We start from the raw sequence: 20,046 nt of genomic DNA on the forward strand, positions 1-20,046 counted from the left end.
GGTTAAAGAACGACGACTAAAAGTGACAGCACCTATTTATTACTACCGTTGACAAAATTGTTTCTATGTTTTCAAAATAAAAGCTCTAGCACAAATATAGTAATCCATGCTTCCCTCTGCGAAGGGCCATTCTTTTACCTTATTGTTGAGTCAGTTCACCTATTCTTTCTATCTTAGAAGCAAACACTTGTGTGAACTGTGTTTATTGATTCTTACATGTTTACCTATTGCACTTGTTATATTACTTTGTGTTGACAATTATCCATGAGATATACATGTTGAAGTTGAAAGCAACCGCTGAAATTTATATCTTCCTTTGTGTTGTTTCAAAGCTTTCTACTAAGAATTCATTGCTTTATGAGTAACTCTTATGCAAGTCTTATTGATGCTTGTCTTGAAAGTACTATTCATGAAAAGACTTTGCTATATGATTCAGTTGTTTACTCATTGTCTTCACCGTTCCTTCGAATCGCTGCATTCATCTCATATGCTTTACAATAGTATTGATCAAGATTATGATAGCATGTCACTTCAGAAATTATCTTTGTTATCGTTTACCTACTCGAGGGCGAGTAGGAACTAAGCTTGGGGATGCTTGATACGTCCCAAACGTATCTATAATTTCTTATGTTCCATGCTACTTTTATGATGATACTCACATGTTTTATACACATTATATGTCATTATTATGCATTTTCCGGCACTAACCTATTGACGAGATGCCGAAGAGCCAGTTGCTGTTTTCTGCTGTTTTTGGTTCCAGAAATCCTAGTAAGGAAATATTCTCGGAATTGGACGAAATCAACGCCCAGGGTCTTATTTTTCCACGAAGCTTCCAGAAGACCGAAAAGATTACGAAGTGGGGCGACGAGGCGACGCCACACTAGGGCGGCGCGGCCCAGGCCCTGGCCGCGCGGCCCTAGTGTGTGGGTCCCTCGCGTCGCCCCTAAACCTACCCTTCCGCCTACTTAAAGCCTTCGTCGCGAAACCCCCAGTACCGAGAGCCACGATACGGAAAACCTTACAGAGACGCCGCCGCCGCCAATCCCATCTCGGGGGATTCAGGAGATCGCCTCGGCACCCTGCCGGAGAGGGGAATCATCTCCCGGAGGTCTCTTCATCACCATGATCGCCTCCGGATCGATGTGTGAGTAGTTCACCCCTGGACTATGGGTCCATAGCAGTAGCTAGATGGGTGTCTTCTCCTCATTGTGCTATCATGTTAGATCTTGTGAGCTGCCTATCATGATCAAGATCATCTATTTGTAATGTTACATGTTGTGTTTGTTGGGATCCGATGAATATTGAATACTATGTCAAGTTGATTATCAATCTATCATATATGTTGTTTATGTTCTTGCATGCTCTCCGTTGCTAGTAGAGGCTCTGGCCAAGTTGATACTTGTGACTCCAAGAGGGAGTATTTATGCTCGATAGTGGGTTCATGCCTCCATTGAATCCGGGACAGTGACAGAAAGTTCTAAGGTTGTGGATGTGATGTTGCCACTAGGGATAAAACATCGATGATTTGTCTAAGGATATTTTTGTTGATTACATTACGCACCATACTTAATGCAATTGTCTATTGTTTGTAACTTAATACTGGAAGGGGTTCGGATGATAACCTAAAGGTGGACTTTTTAGGCATAGATGCATGCTGGATAGCGGTCTATGTACTTTGTCGTAATGCTCTGATTAAATCTCATAGTACTCATCATGATATATGTATGTGCATTGTTATGCCTTCTTTATTTGTGAATTGCCCAACTGTAATTTGTTCACCCAACATGCTATTTATCTTATGGGAGAGACACCACTAGTGAACTGTGGATCCCGGTCCATTCTTTACATCCGAAATACAATCTACTGCAATTGTTCTTTACTGTTCTTCGCAAACAAACATCATCTTCCACACTATACATCTAATCCTTTGTTTACAGCAAGCCGGTGAGATTGACAACCTCACTCGTTACGTTGGGGCAAAGTACTTTGATTGTGTTGTGCAGAGTTCCACGTTGGCGCCGGAATCGCCGGTGTTGCGCCGCACTACACTCCGTCACCAACAACCTTCACGTGTTCCTTGACTCCTACTGGTTCGATAACCTTGGTTTCATACTGAGGGAAAACTCGCTGCTGTACGCATCACACCTTCCTCTTGGGGTTCCCAACGGACGTGTGTTAACTACTACCACGCCAACAACACGTACCTTCTTGCAAAGGAAGGGAACACGGGAATACATCCTCGTCTTCACATGCCTCGGTTATTTCTATACCCGAGCTCTCTTTCCTTGTGATAGCCATCGTGCTTGAAGTACATATATCTTGCTATCACTTGTGCTACATATATCTTGTGCCTATCTTGCTTAGCTCTAGGTTCTATTGTTACACTTAGTTGAGCTTAGCATATTTAGGGTTTGTGCTTGTAAACTAAACGTTAGTTTAATTCCGCATTCTTACAAGACAAATCCGCAGCAGTTTTAAATTGCCTATTCCCCCCCCCCCCCCCCACTCTAGGAGACATCTCGATCTTTCAGTTGGTGAGGCCAAAGGGAATCACCACGAACTCGAAGTGGCCATGATGTGTCCGGAACGCCGTCTTGGCGATGTCCTCCGGGTGCATGCGCACCTGATGATAGCCTGATCGGAGGTCGATCTTGGTGAAGAACTGCGCCCCGTGGAGCTCGTCGAACTGCTCGTCGACCACCGGGATCGGGAACTTGTCCTTGAGCGTGAGGGCGTTGAGGGCGCGGTAGTCAATGCAGAAGCGCCACGTGCCATCTGACTTGCGCACAAGCAGCACCGGTGCGGAGAACGGGGACGTGGAGATCCTGATGATGCCCGCGGCAAGCATGAGCGCGCACTGACGCTCCAGCTCGTCCTTCTGCAGCTGTGGGTAGCGGTTCGGTCGCACCGCCATTGGCGCTGACCCCGGCAGGAGGTGGATACGGTGGTCACACGCGCGTGGGGGCGGCAGGGCCTGCGGCTCCTCGAAGATGTCGTCGTGCTGCTGCCGGAGGTGTGTCAGGAGGAGGTGCTCGGCGTCGTTGTCCCCGGAGACGAGCTGAAGCTGAGGTGCGGGGGCGGCACCCCCGAGGCCCTCCCAGCGGATGTGGCGACCCTAGCGCCAGAACATCATCGTCAGGGCGTCGAAGTCCCAAAGTATGGGGCCGAGCGTCCGCATAAAGTCGATGCCAAGGATGAAGTCGAAGCATCCCAAGTCGATGCCGGCGCACGTGATGACGAAGTGCTCGTCGCCGATGGTGAGGGGTACGTGCTGGACCACCCCATGGTAGTGGAGGCGGTCACCGTTGGCCACGGTCACACGGAGGTGATCCCCGCATGTCGGTTGTAGCGCGAGGCGGCGCATAGTGGCGGCGGGGAGGAAGTTGTGCGTGGAGCCCGTGTCCAACAACGCCACCAGGGTCTCGCCATGGATCGTGACCGGTAGGCGGTAGCAGCATCGTCCGCTCGTGGAGGATGTCGGCGAGTGCGTGTAAGGAAATATTCTCGGAATTGGACGAAATCAACGCCCAGGGTCTTATTTTTCCATGAAGCTTCCAGAAGACCGAAAGGATTACGAAGTGGGGCGACGAGGCGACGCCACACTAGGGCGGCGCGGCCCAGGCCCTGGCCGCGCGGCCCTAGTGTGTGGGTCCCTCGCGTCGCCCCTAAACCTACCCTTCCGCCTACTTAAAGTCTTCGTCGCGAAACCCCCAGTACCGAGAGCCACGATACGGAAAACCTTACAGAGACACCGCCGCCGCCAATCCCATCTCGGGGGATTCAGGAGATCGCCTCCGGCACCCTGCCGGAGAGGGAGTCATCTCCCGGAGGTCTCTTCATCACCATGATCGCCTCCGGATCGATGTGTGAGTAGTTCACCCCTGGACTATGGGTCCATAGCGATAGCTAGATGGTTGTCTTCTCCTCATTGTGCTATCATGTTAGATCTTGTGAGCTGCCTATCATGATCAAGATCATCTATTTGTAATGCTACATGTTGTGTTTGTTGGGATCCGATGAATATTGAATACTATGTCAAGTTGATTATCAATCTATCATATATGTTGTTTATGTTCTTGCATGCTCTCCGTTGGTAGTAGAGGCTCTGGCGAAGTTGATACTTGTGACTCCAAGAGGGAGTATTTATGCTCGATAGTGGGTTCATGCCTCCATTGAATCTGGGACAGTGACAGAAATTTCTAAGGTTGTGGATGTGCTGTTGCCACTAGGGATAAAACATCGATGCTTTGTCTAAGGATATTTGTGTTGATTACATTACGCACCATACTTAATGCAATTGTCCGTTGTTTGCAACTTAATACTGGAAGGGGTTCGGATGATAACCTCGAAGGTGGACTTTTTAGGCATAGATGCATGCTTGGATAGCGGTCTATGTACTTTGTCGTAATGCCCCGATTAAATCTCATAGTACTCATCATGATATATGTATGTGCATTGTTATGCCTTCTTTATTTGTCAATTGTCCAACCGTAATTTGTTCACCCAACATGCTATTTATCTTATGGGAGAGACACCACTAGTGAACTGTGGATCCCGGTCCATTCTTTACATCTGAAATACAATCTATCGCAATTGTTCTTTCATCGTTCTTCGCAAACAAACATCATCTTCCACACTATACATCTAATCCTTTGTTTACGACAAGCCGGTGAGATTGACAACCTCACTGTTACGTTGGGGCAAAGTACTTTGATTGTGTTGTGCAGGTTTCACGTTGGCGCCGGAATCCCTGGTGTTGCGTCGCACTACACTCCGTCACCAACAACCTTCAAGTGTTCCTTGACTCCTACTGGTTCGATAACCTTGGTTTCATACTGAGGGAAAACTCGCTGCTGTACGCATCACATCTTCCTCTTGGGGTTCCCAACGGACGTGTGTTAACTACTACCACGCCAACAGCACGAACCTTCTTGCAAAGGAAGGGAACACGGGAATACATCCTCGTCTCCGCGTGCCTCGGTTATTTCTATACCCGAGCTCTCTTTCCTTGTGATAGCCATCGTGCTTGAAGTACATATATCTTGCTATCACTTGTGCTACATATATCTTGTGCCTATCTTGCTTAGCTCTAGTTGCTATTGTTACACTTAGTTGAGCTTAGCATATTTAGGGTTTGTGCTTGTAAACTAAACGTTAGTTTAATTCCGCATTCTTACAAGACAAATCCGCAGCAGTTTTTAATTGCCTATTCACCCCCCCCCTCTAGGAGACATCTCGATCTTTCAGTTGGTGAGGCCAAAGGGAATCACCACGAACTCGAAGTGGCCATGATGTGTCCGGAACGCCGTCTTGGCGATGTCCTCCGGGTGCATGCGCACCTGATGATAGCCTGATCGGAGGTCGATCTTGGTGAAGAACTGCGCCCCGTGGAGCTCGTCGAACAGCTCGTCGACCACCGGGATCGGGAACTTGTCCTTGAGCGTGAGGGCGTTGAGGGCGCGGTAGTCAATGCAGAAGCGCCACGTGCCATCTGACTTGCGCACAAGCAGCACCGGTGCGGAGAACGGGGACGTGGAGATCCTGATGATGCCCGCGGCAAGCATGAGCGCGCACTGACACTCCAGCTCGTCCTTCGCAGGCTCGTGGGTACCGGTACGGTCGCACCGCCACTGGCGCTGACCCCGGCAGGAGGTGGATACGGTGGTCACACGCGCGTGGGGGCGGCAGGGCCTACGGCTCCTCGAAGATGTCGCCGTGCTGCTGCGGGAGGTGTGTCAGGAGGAGGTGCTCGGCGTCATCGTCCCCGGAGACGAGCTGGAGCTGAGGTGCGGGGGCGGCACCCCCGAGGCCCTCCCAGCGGATGTGGCGACCCTGGCGCCAGAACGTCATCGTCGGGGCGTCGAAGTCCCAAAGGATGGGGCCGAGCGTCCGCATAAAGTCGACGCCAAGGATGAAGTCGAAGCAGCCCAAGTCGATGCCGGCGCACGTGATGACGAAGTGCTCATCGCCGATGGTGAGGGGTACGTGCTGGACCACCCCATGGCAGTGGAGGCGGTCACCGTTGGCCACGGTCACACGGAGGTGATCCCCGCATGTCGGTTGTAGCGCGAGGCGGCGCATAGTGGCGGCGGGGAGGAAGTTGTGCGTGGAGCCCGTCTCCAACAACGCCACCAGGGTCTCGCCATGGATCGTGACCGGTAGCAGCATCGTCCGCTCGTGGAGGATGTCGGCGAGTGCGTGTAGGGAGACGACGAATGCCGTGGCGGCCGCGGAAGGTGGCTCAGCCGGCTCGGCCGTGGTGACAGCAGTCCCGGGCGTCGCGTCCCCCTCCTCCACGTCGACTGTCTCCAGGTAGAAGAGGCGCGGACACACGTGGCCGGGCGTGTAGGGCTCGTCGCAGTTGAAGCAGAGCCCAAGGCGGCGGCGTTCGAGCTGCTCCGCCGGGGTGAGGCGACGGAACATGCGAGTAGCCGCGGGGGCGGGGCTGGCCGGGCCTAGCGGGGTGGGGCGGGTGGCAGCCGCGGTCGGAGGAGGAGGCCGAGCGGCGCGGCCGCCGCGGGCCAGGGGTGCCTGCTGAACCGCCTGGGCGCGACGCTCATAAGCGCGCGCGTAGTGCATCGCTGTCTGGAGGTCCTGCGGGGGCTGGAGCTCCACGTCCACGCGGATGTGGTCGGGGAGGCCGCCAATGAAGAGCTCGGCGCGTTGTTGCCCCGTCACTCCAGGCGCATGGCAGGCGAGGGCCTGGAAGCGGTCGGCGAAATCCTGCACCATGGTGGTGAAGGCCAAACGCCCGAGTTCCGCCAAGCGGCTGCCGCGGATCGGGGGACCGAAGTGTAGGAGGCAGAGCTCGCGGAAGCTGTCCCATGGGGGCATGCCACCCTCGTCCTGCTCGAGGGAGTAATACCACGTCTGGGCGGCGCCGCGGAGGTGGTACGAGGCGAGCCAAGTCCGGTCCGAAGCGAGGGTGCGCTGCCCTCGAAAGAATTGCTCGCATTGGTTGAGCCGGTTGAGGGGGTTGATACGTCTCCGACGTATCGATAATTTCTTATGTTCCATGCCACATTATTGATGATATATACATGTTTTATGCACACTTTATGTCATATTCGTGCATTTTCTGGAACTAACCTATTAACAAGATGCCGAAGAGCCGATTCTGTTGTTCTGCTGTTTTTGGTTTCAGAAATCCTAGTAACGAAATATTCTCGGAATTGGACGAAATCAACGCCCAGGGTCCTATTTTGCCACGAAGCTTCCAGAAGACCGAAGAGGATCGAGTCGAAGTGGGGCCACGAGGCGCCGCCACACTAGGGCGGCGCGGCCCAGGCCCTGGCCGCGCCGACCTATGGTGTGGGGCCCTCGTGTGGCCCCCCGCGTTGCCCTTCCGCCTACTTAAAGCCTCCGTCGCGAAACCCCCGCACGCGAGAGCCATGATACGGAAAACCTTCCGGAGACGCCGCCGCCGCCAATCCCATCTCGGGGGATTCCGGAGATCTCCTCCGGCACCCTGCCGGAGAGGGGATTCATCTCCCGGAGGACTCTTCACCGCCATGGTCGCCTCCGGAGTGATGAGTGAGTAGTTCACCCCTGGACTATGGGTCCATAGCAGTAGCTAGATGGTTGTCTTCTCCTCATTGTGCTTCATTGTTGGATCTTGTGAGCTGCCTAACATGATCAAGATCATCTATCTGTAATGCTATATGTTGTGTTTTTCGGGATCCGATGGATAGAGAATACTATGTTATGTTAATTATCAAGTTATTACCTATGTGTTGTTTATGATCTTGCATGCTCTCCGTTATTAGTAGAGGCTCTGGCCAAGTTTTTGCTCTTAACTCCAAGAGGGAGTATTTATGCTCGATAGTGGGTTCATGCCTCCATTGAATCTGGGACAGTGACAGAAAGTTCTAAGGTTGTGGATGCTGTTGCCACTAGGGATAAAACATTGATGCTATGTCTAAGGATGTAGTTGTTGATTACATTACGCACCATACTTAATGCAATTGTCTGTTGTTTTGCAACTTAATACTGGAAGGGGTTCGGATGATAACCTCGAAGGTGGACTTTTTAGGCATAGATGCATGCTTGGATGGCGGTCTATGTACTTTGTCGTAATGCCCAATTAAATTTCACTATATTTATCATGACATGTATGTGCATTGTTATGCCCTCTCTATTTGTCAATTGCCCGACTGTAATTTGTTCACCCAACATGCTTTTATCTTATGGGAGAGACACCTCTAGTGAACTGTGGACCCCGGTCCATTCTTTTATACTCGAAATACAAATCTGCTCGCAATACTTGTTCTTTACTCGTTTTCTTGCAAACAATCATCTTCCACACAATACGGTTAATCCTTTGTTACAGCAAGCCGGTGAGATTGACAACCTCACTCGTTTCGTTGGGGCAAAGTACTTTGGTTGTGTTGTGCAGGTTCCACGTTGGCGCCGGAATCTCCGGTGTTGCGCCGCACTACATCCCGCCGCCATCAACCTTCAACGTGCTTCTTGACTCCTACCGGTTCGATTAAACCTTGGTTTCTAACCGAGGGAAACTTGCCGCTGTGCGCATCACACCTTCCTCTTGGGGTTCCCAACGGACGTGTCAATTACACGCATCAAGCAAATTTCTGGCGCCGTTGCCGGGGAGCTCAAGACACGCTGCAAGGGGAGTCTCCACTTCCCAATCTCTTTACTTTGTTTTTGTCTTGCTTTATTTTATTTACTACTTTGTTTGCCGCATTATATCAAAACACAAAAAAATTAGTTGCTAGCTTTACTTTATTTACTATCTTGTTTGCTATATCAAAAACACAAAAAAAATTAGTTACTTGCATTTATTTTATCTAGTTTGTTTTATTTACTGCTGCTAAAATGAGTAATCCTGAAGTTGAAGTTCGTTCGTTTAAGCAACAAGGGGGAGAATGTTTAAAAGATGCTTGGTATAGAATTAGTGATGCCCATAATAGGTGCACTAAGAAACACTCCACCACTATCCTACTCAGGAATTTTTATGTTGGTATCTCTAGCTGGAATAGATATGTTCTTGATTGTCTCGCGGGAGGTAACTTCCTAGGCGCTCCCGCTTTAGAAGCTAGTTGCATTATTGAGAGTTTATTTGGAACACCACCTATTAATGAAACTAAAATTGAAACCCCCCTTGAGGATGCTATGAAAAAATTGGAAACCATAGAGAAAAATTTTCCGAGTGTTGAAACTAAGTTGGAGATGTTACTTGATAAAACTGATGAACTTGATAAATCCTTAGGAGGAATTGATGAAAGAATTAGTGTCCTAGAAACTTGTGTTGACCATGATAATCAAATTAATAGGATTGGCGAACTTGAAAAAGCTATGGGAACCTTGGGTTCAACCTTTTCATCTTTACGAGCTTTAGAGAGAAAGCTTATGTGGGAAAGGAGCAAAAGTTTATGTATGTCTCTAAAGTGCCTAAACCAAAGAAATATTATTATAGGCCTAAAGTTGACAAAGCCCTTAGTACCACTACAGATGGGGGAGCTTATGATATCAATGCTCCATCTCTCGATAACACTTGATATACACTTTCTGCGCCTAGCTGAAAGGCGTTAAAGAAAAGCGCTTATGGGAGACAACCCATGTTTTTACTACAGTATTTTTGTTTTATATTTGAGTCTTGGAAGTTTCTTACTACTGTAGCAACCTCTCCTTATCTTAGTTTTGAGTTTTGTTGTGCCAAGTAAAGTCTTTGATAGTAAAGTAAATACTAGATTTGGATTACTGCGCAGAAACAGATTTCTTTGCTGTCACGAATTTGGGTCTAATTCTCTGTAGGTAACTCAGAAAATTAAGCCAATTTACGTGAGTAATCCTCAGATATGTACGCAACTTTCATTCAATTTGAGAATTTTCATTTGAGCAAGTCTGGTGCCTCAATAAAATCCATCTTTACGGACTGTTCTGTTTTTACAGATTCTGCCTTTTATTTCGCATTGCCTCTTTTGCTATGTTGGATGAATTTCTTTGATCCATTAATGTCCAAGTAGCTTTATGCAATGTCCAGAAGTGTTAAGAATGATTGTGTCACCTCTGAACATGTTAATTTTTATTGTCCACTAACCCTCTAATGACTTGTTTCGAGTTTGGTGTGGAGGAAGTTTTCAAGGATCAAGAGAGGAGTATGATACAATATGATCAAGGAGAGTGAAAGCTCTAAGCTTGGGGATTCCCCGGTGGTTCACCCCTGCATATTCTAAGAAGACTCAAGTGTCTAAGCTTGGGGATGCCCAAGGCATCCCCTTCTTCATCGACAACATTATCAGGTTCCTCCCCTGAAACTATATTTTTATTCGGCCACATCTTACGTGCTTTGCTTGGAGCGTCTGTTTGTTTTTGTTTTTGTTTTGTTTGAATAAAATGGATCCTAGCATTCACTTTATGGGAGAGAGACACGCTCCGCTGTAGCATATGGACAAGTATGTCCTTAGGCTTTACTCATAGTATTCATGGCGAAGTTTCTTCTTCGTTAAATTGTTATATGGTTGGAATTGGAAAATGCTACATGTAGTAATTCTAAAATGTCTTGGATAATTTAATACTTGGCAATTGTTGTGCTCATGTTTAAGCTCTTGCATCATATACTTTGCACCCATTAATGAAGAAACACTTAGAGCTTGCTAATTTGGTTTGCATATTTGGTTTCTCTAGAGTCTAGATAATATCTAGTATTGAGTTTTGAACAACAAGGAAGACGGTGTAGAGTCTTATAATGTTTACAATATGTATTTTATGTGAGTTTTGCTGCACCGTTCATCCTTGTGTTTGTTTCAAATAACCTTGCTAGCCTAAACCTTGTATCGAGAGGAAATACTTCTCATGCATCCAAAATCCTTGAGCCAACCACTATGCCATTTGTGTCCACCATACCTACCTACTACATGGTATTTGTCCGCCATTCCAAAGTAAATTGCTTGAGTGCTACCTTTAAAATTCCATCATTCACCTTTGCAATATATAGCTCATGGGACAAATAGCCTAAAAACTATTGTGGTATTGAATATGTACTTATGCACTTTATCTCTTATTAAGTTGCTTGTTGTGCGATAACCATGTTTCGGGGACGCCATCAACTATTCTTTGTTGAATATCATGTGAGTTGCTATGCATGTCCGTCTTGTCCGAAGTAAGAGAGATCTACCACCTTAATGGTTGGAGCATACATATTGTTAGAGAAGAACATTGGGCCGCTAACTAAAGCCATGATTCATGGTGGAAGTTTCAGTTTTGGACATATATCCTCAATCTCATATGAGAATAATAATTGTTGCCACATGCTTATGCATTAAAGAGGAGTCCATTATCTCGTTGTCCATGTTGTCCCGGTATGGATGTCTAAGTTGAGAATAATCAAAAGCGAGAAATCCAAAATGCGAGCTTTCTCCTTAGACCTTTGTACAGGCGGCATGGAGGTACCCCATTGTGACACTTGGTTAAAACATGTGTATTGCGATGATCCGGTAGTCCAAGCTAATTAGGACAAGGTGCGGGCACTATTAGTATACTATGCATGAGGCTTGCAACTTGTAAGATATAATTTTCATAACTCATATGCTTTATTACTACCGTTGACAAAATTGTTTCATGTTTTCAAAATAAAAGCTCTAGCACAAATATAGCAATCGATGCTTTCCTCTTTGAAGGACCATTCTTTTTACTTTTATGTTGAGTCAGTTCACCTATTTCTCTCCACCTCAAGAAGCAAACACTTGTGTGAACCGTGCATTGATTCCTACATACTTGCATATTGCATTTGTTATATTACTCTATGTTGACAATTATCCATGAGATATACATGTTACAAGTTGAAAGCAACCACTGAAACTTAATCTTCCTTTGTGTTGCTTCAATACCTTTACTCTGATTTATTGCTTTATGAGTTAACTCTTATGCAAGACTTATTGATGCTTGTCTTGAAGTACTATTCATGAAAAGTCTTTGCTTTATGATTCACTTGTTTACTCATGTCATTACCATTGTTTTGATCACTCGCATTCATTACATATGTTTACAAATAGTATGATCAAGGTTATGATGGCATGTCACTTCAGAAATTATCTTTGTTATCGTTTTACCCGCTCGGGACGAGCAGTAACTAAGCTTGGGGATGCTGATACGTCTCCGACGTATCGATAATTTCTTATGTTCCATGCCACATTATTGATGATATATACATGTTTTATGCACACTTTATGTCATATTCGTGCATTTTCCGGAACTAACCTATTAACAAGATGTCGAAGAGCCGACTGTCGTTTTCTCGCTGTTTTTGGTTTCGAAATCCTAGTAACGAAATATTCTCGGAATTGGACGAAATCAACGCCCGTGGTCCTATTTTGCCACGAAGCTTCCGTAAGACCGAAGAGGAGTCGAAGTGGGGCCACGAGGCGCCGCCACACTAGGGCGGCGCGGCCCGGGCCCCGGCCGCGCCGACCTATGGTGTGGGGCCCTCGTGTGGCCCCCGCGTTGCCCTTCCGCCTACTTAAAGCCTCCGTCGCGAAACCCCCGCACCGAGAGCCACGATACGGAAAACCTTCCGCAGACGCCGCCGCCGCCAATCCCATCTCGGGGGATTCTGGAGATCTCCTCCGGCACCCTCGCCGGAGAGGGGATTCATCTCCCGGAGGACTCTTCACCGCCATGGTCGCCTCCGGAGTGATGAGTGAGTAGTTCACCCCCGGACTATGGGTCCATAGCAGTAGCTAGATGGTTGTCTTCTCCTCATTGTGCTTCATTGTTGGATCTTGTGAGCTGCCTAACATGATCAAGATCATCTATCCGTAATGCTATATGTTGTGTTTGTCGGGATCCGATGGATAGAGAATACTATGTTATGTTAATTATCAAGTTATTACCTATGTGTTGTTTATGATCTTGCATGCTCTCCGTTATTAGTAGAGGCTCGGCCAAGTTTTTGCTCTTAACTCCAAGAGGGAGTATTTATGCTCGATAGTGGGTTCATGCCTCCATTGATACCTGGGACAAGTGATGTAAAGTTCTAAGGTTGTGGATGTGCTTGTTGCCACTAGGGATAAAACATTGATGCTATGTCTAAGGATGTAGTTGTTGATTACATTACGCACCATACTTAATGCAATTGTCCGTTGTTTTGCAACTTAATACCGGAAGGGGTTCGGATGATAACCTCGAAGGTGGACTTTTTAGGCATAGATGCATGCTCGGATGGCGGTCTATGTACTTTGTCGTAATGCCCAATTAAATTTCACTATATTTATCATGACATGTATGTGCATTGTTATGCCCTCTCTATTTGTCAATTGCCCGACCGTAATTTGTTCACCCAACATGCTTTTATCTTATGGGAGAGACACCTCTAGTGAACTCGTGGACCCCGGTCCATTCATTTATACCTGAAATACAAATCTGTCGCAATACTTGTTCTTTATTGTTTTCTTGCAAACAATCATCTTCCACACAATACGGTTAATCCTTTGTTACAGCAAGCCGGTGAGATTGACAACCTCACCGTTTCGTTGGGGCAAAGTACTTTGGTTGTGTTGTGCAGGTTCCACGTTGGCGCCGGAATCTCTGGTGTTGCGCCGCACTACATCCCGCCGCCATCAACATTCAACGTGCTTCTTGACTCCTACTGGTTCGATTAAACCTTGGTTTCTAACTGAGGGAAACTTGCCGCTGTGCGCATCACACCTTCCTCTTGGGGTTCCCAACGGACGTGTCAACTACACGCATCAGGGGTCCTCGACGCCGTCGTACGTGGCAAAATCGAGCTTGGCGTAGCTTGGGGGATCAAGGCCGGCGGTGCCCTGGCCGGGGTACTCCGCGCAGCCAGCGGAGGGCTCCGCAAAGCGCGAGTACGCGGGCTCCGGGAAGGAAGGCCTCGGAGGGTCCCCGGCAGCCGTGTAGACGGGAGGAGGCGCCGGTGCGGCCGAGTAGACGGGCGGGGGCTCCGTCGCGGTCACCCACGCCGGTAGCCGGGAGGGCGATGGCGGAAACGGCACCCGCTGGATGGGGACGCCCTGGGGCAGCGAGGCGGGGCCGGCGCTGGGGGCCGGCTGCCACGACGACCACGGCGGCGGAGGCGGCGAGGCCGGGGGCGGCACGGGCACGCCCTGGGCGGGCGGAAACGTCGGCGCGGCCGGGTAGGCGGTGAGGGCCGGCGGCAGTGGCGGCGTGGTCATCCCCTGCGTGCCGATCAGGTACAGGCGGATGCCCTGGACCGCGGTGGCGAAGTCGCGGATGGCCGTCGAGACCTCCTGCTGCGAGAGGAGGGGAGCGGCGTCGGCGGCCTCCGCCATGGACGTCGCGGCTCCCGTGGAGGGCGGCGGCGAGCGCGGCGGTGCGGGAGGCGGCGGGTTGGGCGATGCGGAGGTGGTGGTGGTGGCCGGCGAAGACGACATGACCGAACGAGGACAATCTGATACCAAATTGGTAGAACCAGCGTGTCTACCCGGACTAGGGCGGAGATTGTAGGAGAAGGAATGGGCGGTGTGCATGCGGAGGCGAGGGCGCCGGCGGCAGGGCGCCGGCGCGCGGCTTTGGAGAGGCGGCGGCTAGGGTTTGGGACTCCGACTCCTTGAGGAGTCGGCAACAAAATATGTTTATTGCTTGATTGTTCTGGTCGGTTACAACTCGTTTATATAAGAGAAATCTGCTGATGGGCTAAGCCCCTAATCTGCTAATTTGGGCTAAGCCCCTAACTAAGCCTGGCCGGTGGGCCCCCTCCGGCGGTAGACCAATCCGGTCATAACACATTTCCTATAACTTGCATAACCAAATTTGAAATACCATCAAAGAAAAAAAAAGATCAGACATGAGTAGTGTCACATATAGACAGAAACACATAATGCCACTTTTTGACATAGCAATTTCTCATTTTAGTTTCTCTCTGTGTATTTTAAATTTGATTCTGAAAATTCTAGAGAATGTAAACACATATCTTGCGAACACTCACAATTTACAATTTGTTTCGACATTTTTTTATCACTTATAAAATTAAATTTTATGAAGCAGTATCATGTGAAGTGTTGTATCACTAGATATTTTCCCACTCTCCCCCCCACAAAAAACCAGCGTGTTAAAGCCGCAACCATCAAGGAAGATGGGAGTCATAAATCAAAAGGGACATTTGCAACCACATCATCTGACATGAACATGGATCGGATCCCAGGAGATCCGCATGCCCTAGTCGCACCATCTGAACGGGGTTAAGGTAGGGGGAGGCTTACTATGACTTTGGGACGGAGCCACCGCCTCATCATTCTGAAGTAGATACATCAAATACGTAAAAAAAAGTGAACCTCTCAAACGCCCGAGGCCACCAGAGTTAGGACGGACCAACGGCGGTGGCAAGGGGCATGGAACCCTAGATCGGTGCTTGGGTCGCCTCTTTTATCTCTTGGGGACGTACTGGTTCATGGCCTTACCCTGAACATGATAATCTCATTGAACATGCCAGCTTTTGCCTATTTTATCAACAAACACTAAAATTAGTGAAAGAGGGTGGGACAAATGAGATTACAATAATCAACTGTAATGTCAAGCGCAACCTAACTAGCATGAACAACCTTAAAGGAGTTCACTGCATGGAAGGATGGAGCAAACACCTAATGTGACCATTCTTGCTCACAATGAGCAAACCCGTGCCACTGCCTTGTCTCCAAAGCAAAATATTATTCTGTTCTAAAAAATAAACACGGTTTCTGATATGTATTTTTTGAAATTATTTTTTTGGCATGTTTTAGTAGAAAATCAAGAAGATACATATTGCAGATCCGAAGTACTCCCTCCGTCCATAAAAGAATGTCGAAGGTTTGTCCAAATTTGGATGTACCTATACACTAAAAGATGTCTAGATCCATCCAAACTTGGACAAACTTTTATGGAGAGAGGTAGTAGTATTTTTCAACTTTGCAACCAAAATACTATATGTGTTGGTAGTCAAAATACTATATGCAGGAATTTCTTGCAATTGTGTATGTGGAATGGAGGGAGTAGCAATTGTAAGTCCAGTAAACAATTACAAAATCCAGCATAACAGAGAAGAGGCAAGGTAACTATTGGAGCAAGATCGATAATACAAGGATATGCAGCGGTGAAGAGGCGAGGTAACTATTGGAGCAAATGTAAGTCCAGTAAACAATTAGAAAGCCAACGCCTCCACTGGTGAAGCCCACAGATAAACTGTGCTTCCTGAAAAATACTGGCAGGCAGACATATAGATTGTGCAACGGTAGTTTCGCCAGTAACTGGCACTGGAGGAGGTCCATGTTTCATTGCGAAAAAATAAGCAATCACCATTAAATGTTCACAAATTTAGAACACACGGTGCTACCAATGTGACCACAATGTACTGTTCACCTGACCCAAAGTATTGGCTTTTTGCACAGCCAGAAAGACCAAACATTGAACCAAATTGAACCACACCACACGCAGGAAATGCTGCAATGAACCACCGAAAAGCATAGTACTTGTCGTAATCTTCTCATAATATTTGACAGGCAGACCTCAGTAGAAATCAATGGTTAACTAACCAGGCGCACAAAATTCAGGAGTACAGAACAACACGCTAGACAAAAAAGAGATCCACAGAACTTGAAACTTGTACCAACTAACTTAGAAGGACATCTCATGCGGCTTGTCACCATCCCTGAGGGAGAACCGGGCACTAAGGTAGTTCTTAAGGTCTGGGACGGCCTCAATAGCCTTGATCAACTCAGCGTCGATGGCTTTCTGGTCATCCTTCTTGAAGTCAGGCAGGTTCTTTGTTGCCTGCAGGTTAACAGAGAAGAAGCAAGGTAACTATTGGAGCAAGATTGATGATACAAGGGCATATGCAGCAGAAAATGAATGTGCATGGATGTATACCTCCTTGTCTGTCTCGAATAGCTCTCCCTCAGTCTTCTTCACCCTAGTCTTCTTCTCCCTAGCGAAGTACTTGTCATCAAACTTCTCCACGTTAACCTTAGAGATGTCCACCTTTGTGGATGTGGCAATGACGTAAGACTGGTTCACGCGGCGGATTGGCACTCCGTTGACCTTGAAAGGTCCTAAAGAGAACAGTAACATTTGAAATTAGAAAATAAGATGAATATAAACTGGCAGTGATTGTTTGATTGCAATTTGCACTGGAACTGAAGTTCACTTGTTGATGAATAAGCATCCCACCATAGAACATGAATTGGCTTACATTACAAATCAACTGAACGGCCAACAAATTGTTGTTGCAACTCAAATTACAAGAAATGAATCCTCAATCCTAGTCAAGTCCTCTGAACAAATATATAATAACCAAAAATTGCCTTTTACATCCCTTGGCTTGATAGGAACATGTCAACTACACAAGATATTCACCCAATTTTACATCCCTAGTGTCCACCATATAATTAGGAAAGATTTAAGTTCCAAGGGCATTTTTAATAATGTTGAACACCACACTTTTGACACAGTGAATCATGTTAACATTCCAAAATCACTTTACTAGGAACACAAGGAACTCACAATCTATGTAGCAGACAAAATTGCACAGTTATTCTTCAATCCAACATATGTGCCAGCAGATTTAGGCAGACGACTAAACAGGCAGTGAACTTCCACGGATTCCACAATGCAACCATCCACAGGTAAATATATTCAGTCTACAGTTTTATTCACAATCAGCAACCATGGATCGACCAGTAGATCTACTGAAGCAGCGAAGTTTACCGGTGACGAGCAGCAGGCCGGACTTGAGCTGCTTGAGGAACACCACGCGTTTCCCCATGTACCTCCTCCCCGCGAGCACGATCAGCACCGTACCAGGTGTGATGGTCGACCTGCAACAACGAAATCGTCCTCGCTTCAAAACTCCGCGCGGGATCGGGAGATGCAGAGGCCAATCGTGCGGCGTGGCAGGGAAGGGACGGACCTGAGCTTGGTTGGTTTGGGCTTGCGGGTGCTGACAGTGCGTGGCTTGACGTCGTCGGCGGGGTAGAACTTGGGCTCGGCAACGGCAGCTGGCTTCTCGGCCTTGGGGAAGGCGCCGCCGTTCTTGGCCTTGATGGCCCACAGCCCGCGGCGGTGGTAGGTGTTCGACCGCGAGGCGCGCTTGATGCCCAGGGCCATCTTCGACGGCGGCGCCATTGGTGATTCTTTCGTCGACGCGCGGCGGCGCTTTAGCTTAGAGGGGACGAGGCGGCGGTGGGGAAGAATGGACGAGGGTTTTCCTGGTTTATACTTGTGCAGCGGCGTAGAGAAGGAAACCCTAGATATCTGGGCTCTTCGTATAATTGCGGGCTAACTGCTCAGGCCCATACAGCCCGTGAGCCAGCTTTCTAAGTAGCATTTTTTTTAGTTCTCAAAAAAGAAGTAGCATTTTTTTTGCGAAACACAAATGCATATGCACATAAATACGTACATACACTTATTTTATAAACGAGAGCATGCACATCCCATCCCTATAAGCATCTTCGAGAGATTGAGTCTAAAAAATTGATCCGATGAATCTTAAGATTGATGAAGTCAACACCTCACTGTCGACAATAAATAAAGATAGCTTGACAAACACTCTACATGCCCGTAAAAAAGTACTCGCATCAGGTTCGAATGTTAAAGTATTCGCATACCACCTTATATGAATAAGGCTAGAAATTGTTTCCATGCATCTAGGTACTTGTGAATATCGAGCTCATTGGACATGTTATGAAGCGAAAGGGCATTGTCTACACATGGTTTTTTTTTCTCGTATTCCCTACAAACTCACGGGGTATGAATCATAATCATTTACAGAACCTTGGTTTGAATCTACTGAGGTCGGCAAGACCTATCGGGTATCTGCGGTTAGTATACCTGGTGCGTGGCAACTAGAGGCCCACCCGACAAGTACAAGCTCAAGGATAGAAACCTTAGGGTTCGTCCCTACCATGTAACCAACCGGTCACGGTACCTAATACCTAAGCTCCTATATAAAGGCTAGGAGGGGCCGCTGGGCTCCGGATATTCCCGAAATCATCATGAACTCACGCATAATCTTTCCTAGGCAATATACGATCTACACCATATCCATCACGGAGATATTGTAATCTCCATCAATAATCAATATCAGACAAGCATGAGTAGGTCTTTACCTCACCAAGAGGGGCCGAACCTGGGTAAATCTCGCCTTCTCCTTGCTTGTCAGCTGATGAATCTACCAGTGCCTCTTTCCATAAACCCAGTTCCATCATCCTTGTACATTGTTATGGATACCCCATGTCACCTACTGAGGAGGAGAAAGGGCCGACGCACAATCAAATGAACTGGATTATGACAAGCGGAATTGGCGCTTTCTAGAAGGAGCAGTCCTGGTTACTCACAGGACCGATATTCCCTTTCCTCGACCTCCATCAAGAAGTGAGGAGTAAACCATAACCTTTTGAAGTTCCCCACCATCACCTCGCCTAGATCCGGGCGTTCATACTCTCCTGTAGCAGAGATGTATATCACAAAGGCTACTTGCCTGCCCATGGGGGAGAACTACCTAGTATCAATTCACAAAGCAACATATTTATTAGTTGACATCTTTCTTTCTCGTTTTCATTGGAAAGGAGAAAAAGAACGAATTTCCTTCTACCTCCATGGTTGCCCATATAATAGGGTCACTTGGTAGTGATAGTGAATCCTAGAAGCAATCTTAAACCCTTCCCATTGTCATCTTGATTTGTGAGTTTCTATAGTTTATAATCGTATAATAACTATGCACATATCCAATGACACCACATTTTGGTAGCTCATAATTAAGAAAGCAAAGTAACGTGCCACTATATTCTGCAATTGCTCGCAATAAAAAGTTTTGCATGTGTTTTGATTGTCATAGTAAGTGTTAGATATGCATGTATGTTTATAAAAAAACTTAAGTGGTGACATTTTGGAGTTATAGAGGGTGTATGAATGTACCACGAGAGTTGATTAATGTTGTTGAAATTTATGCACAGATGGTTCTACAAATGTAGTGGTACCAACAATTTATCAATGAATATAGGTAACATGTAGATAAAATGTACCTTCCATGATATTTTTCATGTAAGAAGATGTGTCCAATAATACACTATA

At 47.3% G+C, this 20,046-nt stretch overlaps 1 protein-coding gene across 1 annotated transcript; it reads right to left on the reverse strand.

Moving 5' to 3' along the window:
- Positions 1 to 16,425: 16,425 nt before the first annotated feature.
- LOC124686930 (60S ribosomal protein L6-like) lies at positions 16,426 to 18,162 on the reverse strand. Its single transcript, XM_047220805.1, has 4 exons — positions 17,885 to 18,162; positions 17,683 to 17,792; positions 16,846 to 17,027; positions 16,426 to 16,749 (listed from the first exon to the last, which is right to left on the reverse strand). The coding sequence occupies exons 1-4, from the start codon at positions 18,097 to 18,099 to the stop codon at positions 16,594 to 16,596; spliced, it is 663 nt and encodes a 220-aa protein (XP_047076761.1). The 5' UTR covers positions 18,100 to 18,162; the 3' UTR covers positions 16,426 to 16,593.
- Between the last annotated feature and the right edge of the window lie 1,884 nt (positions 18,163 to 20,046).

Source organism: Lolium rigidum, chromosome 2 (genome assembly GCF_022539505.1).
Source record: "Lolium rigidum isolate FL_2022 chromosome 2, APGP_CSIRO_Lrig_0.1, whole genome shotgun sequence".
NCBI classification, from domain to species: domain Eukaryota; kingdom Viridiplantae; phylum Streptophyta; class Magnoliopsida; order Poales; family Poaceae; genus Lolium; species Lolium rigidum.

Bases quoted from the DNA above. Each gene is read 5' to 3' on its own strand.
- LOC124686930 (XM_047220805.1), bottom strand. From the start codon at position 18,099: ATGGCGCCGCCGTCGAAGATGGCCCTGGGCATCAAGCGCGCCTCGCGG. The intron at 17,028-17,682 runs GTAAACTTCGCT...TGTTCTCTTTAG, and splicing joins CGGCCTGCTGCTCGTCACCG to GACCTTTCAAGGTCAACGGA. The intron at 16,750-16,845 runs GTATACATCCAT...GTTAACCTGCAG, and splicing joins TATTCGAGACAGACAAGGAG to GCAACAAAGAACCTGCCTGA.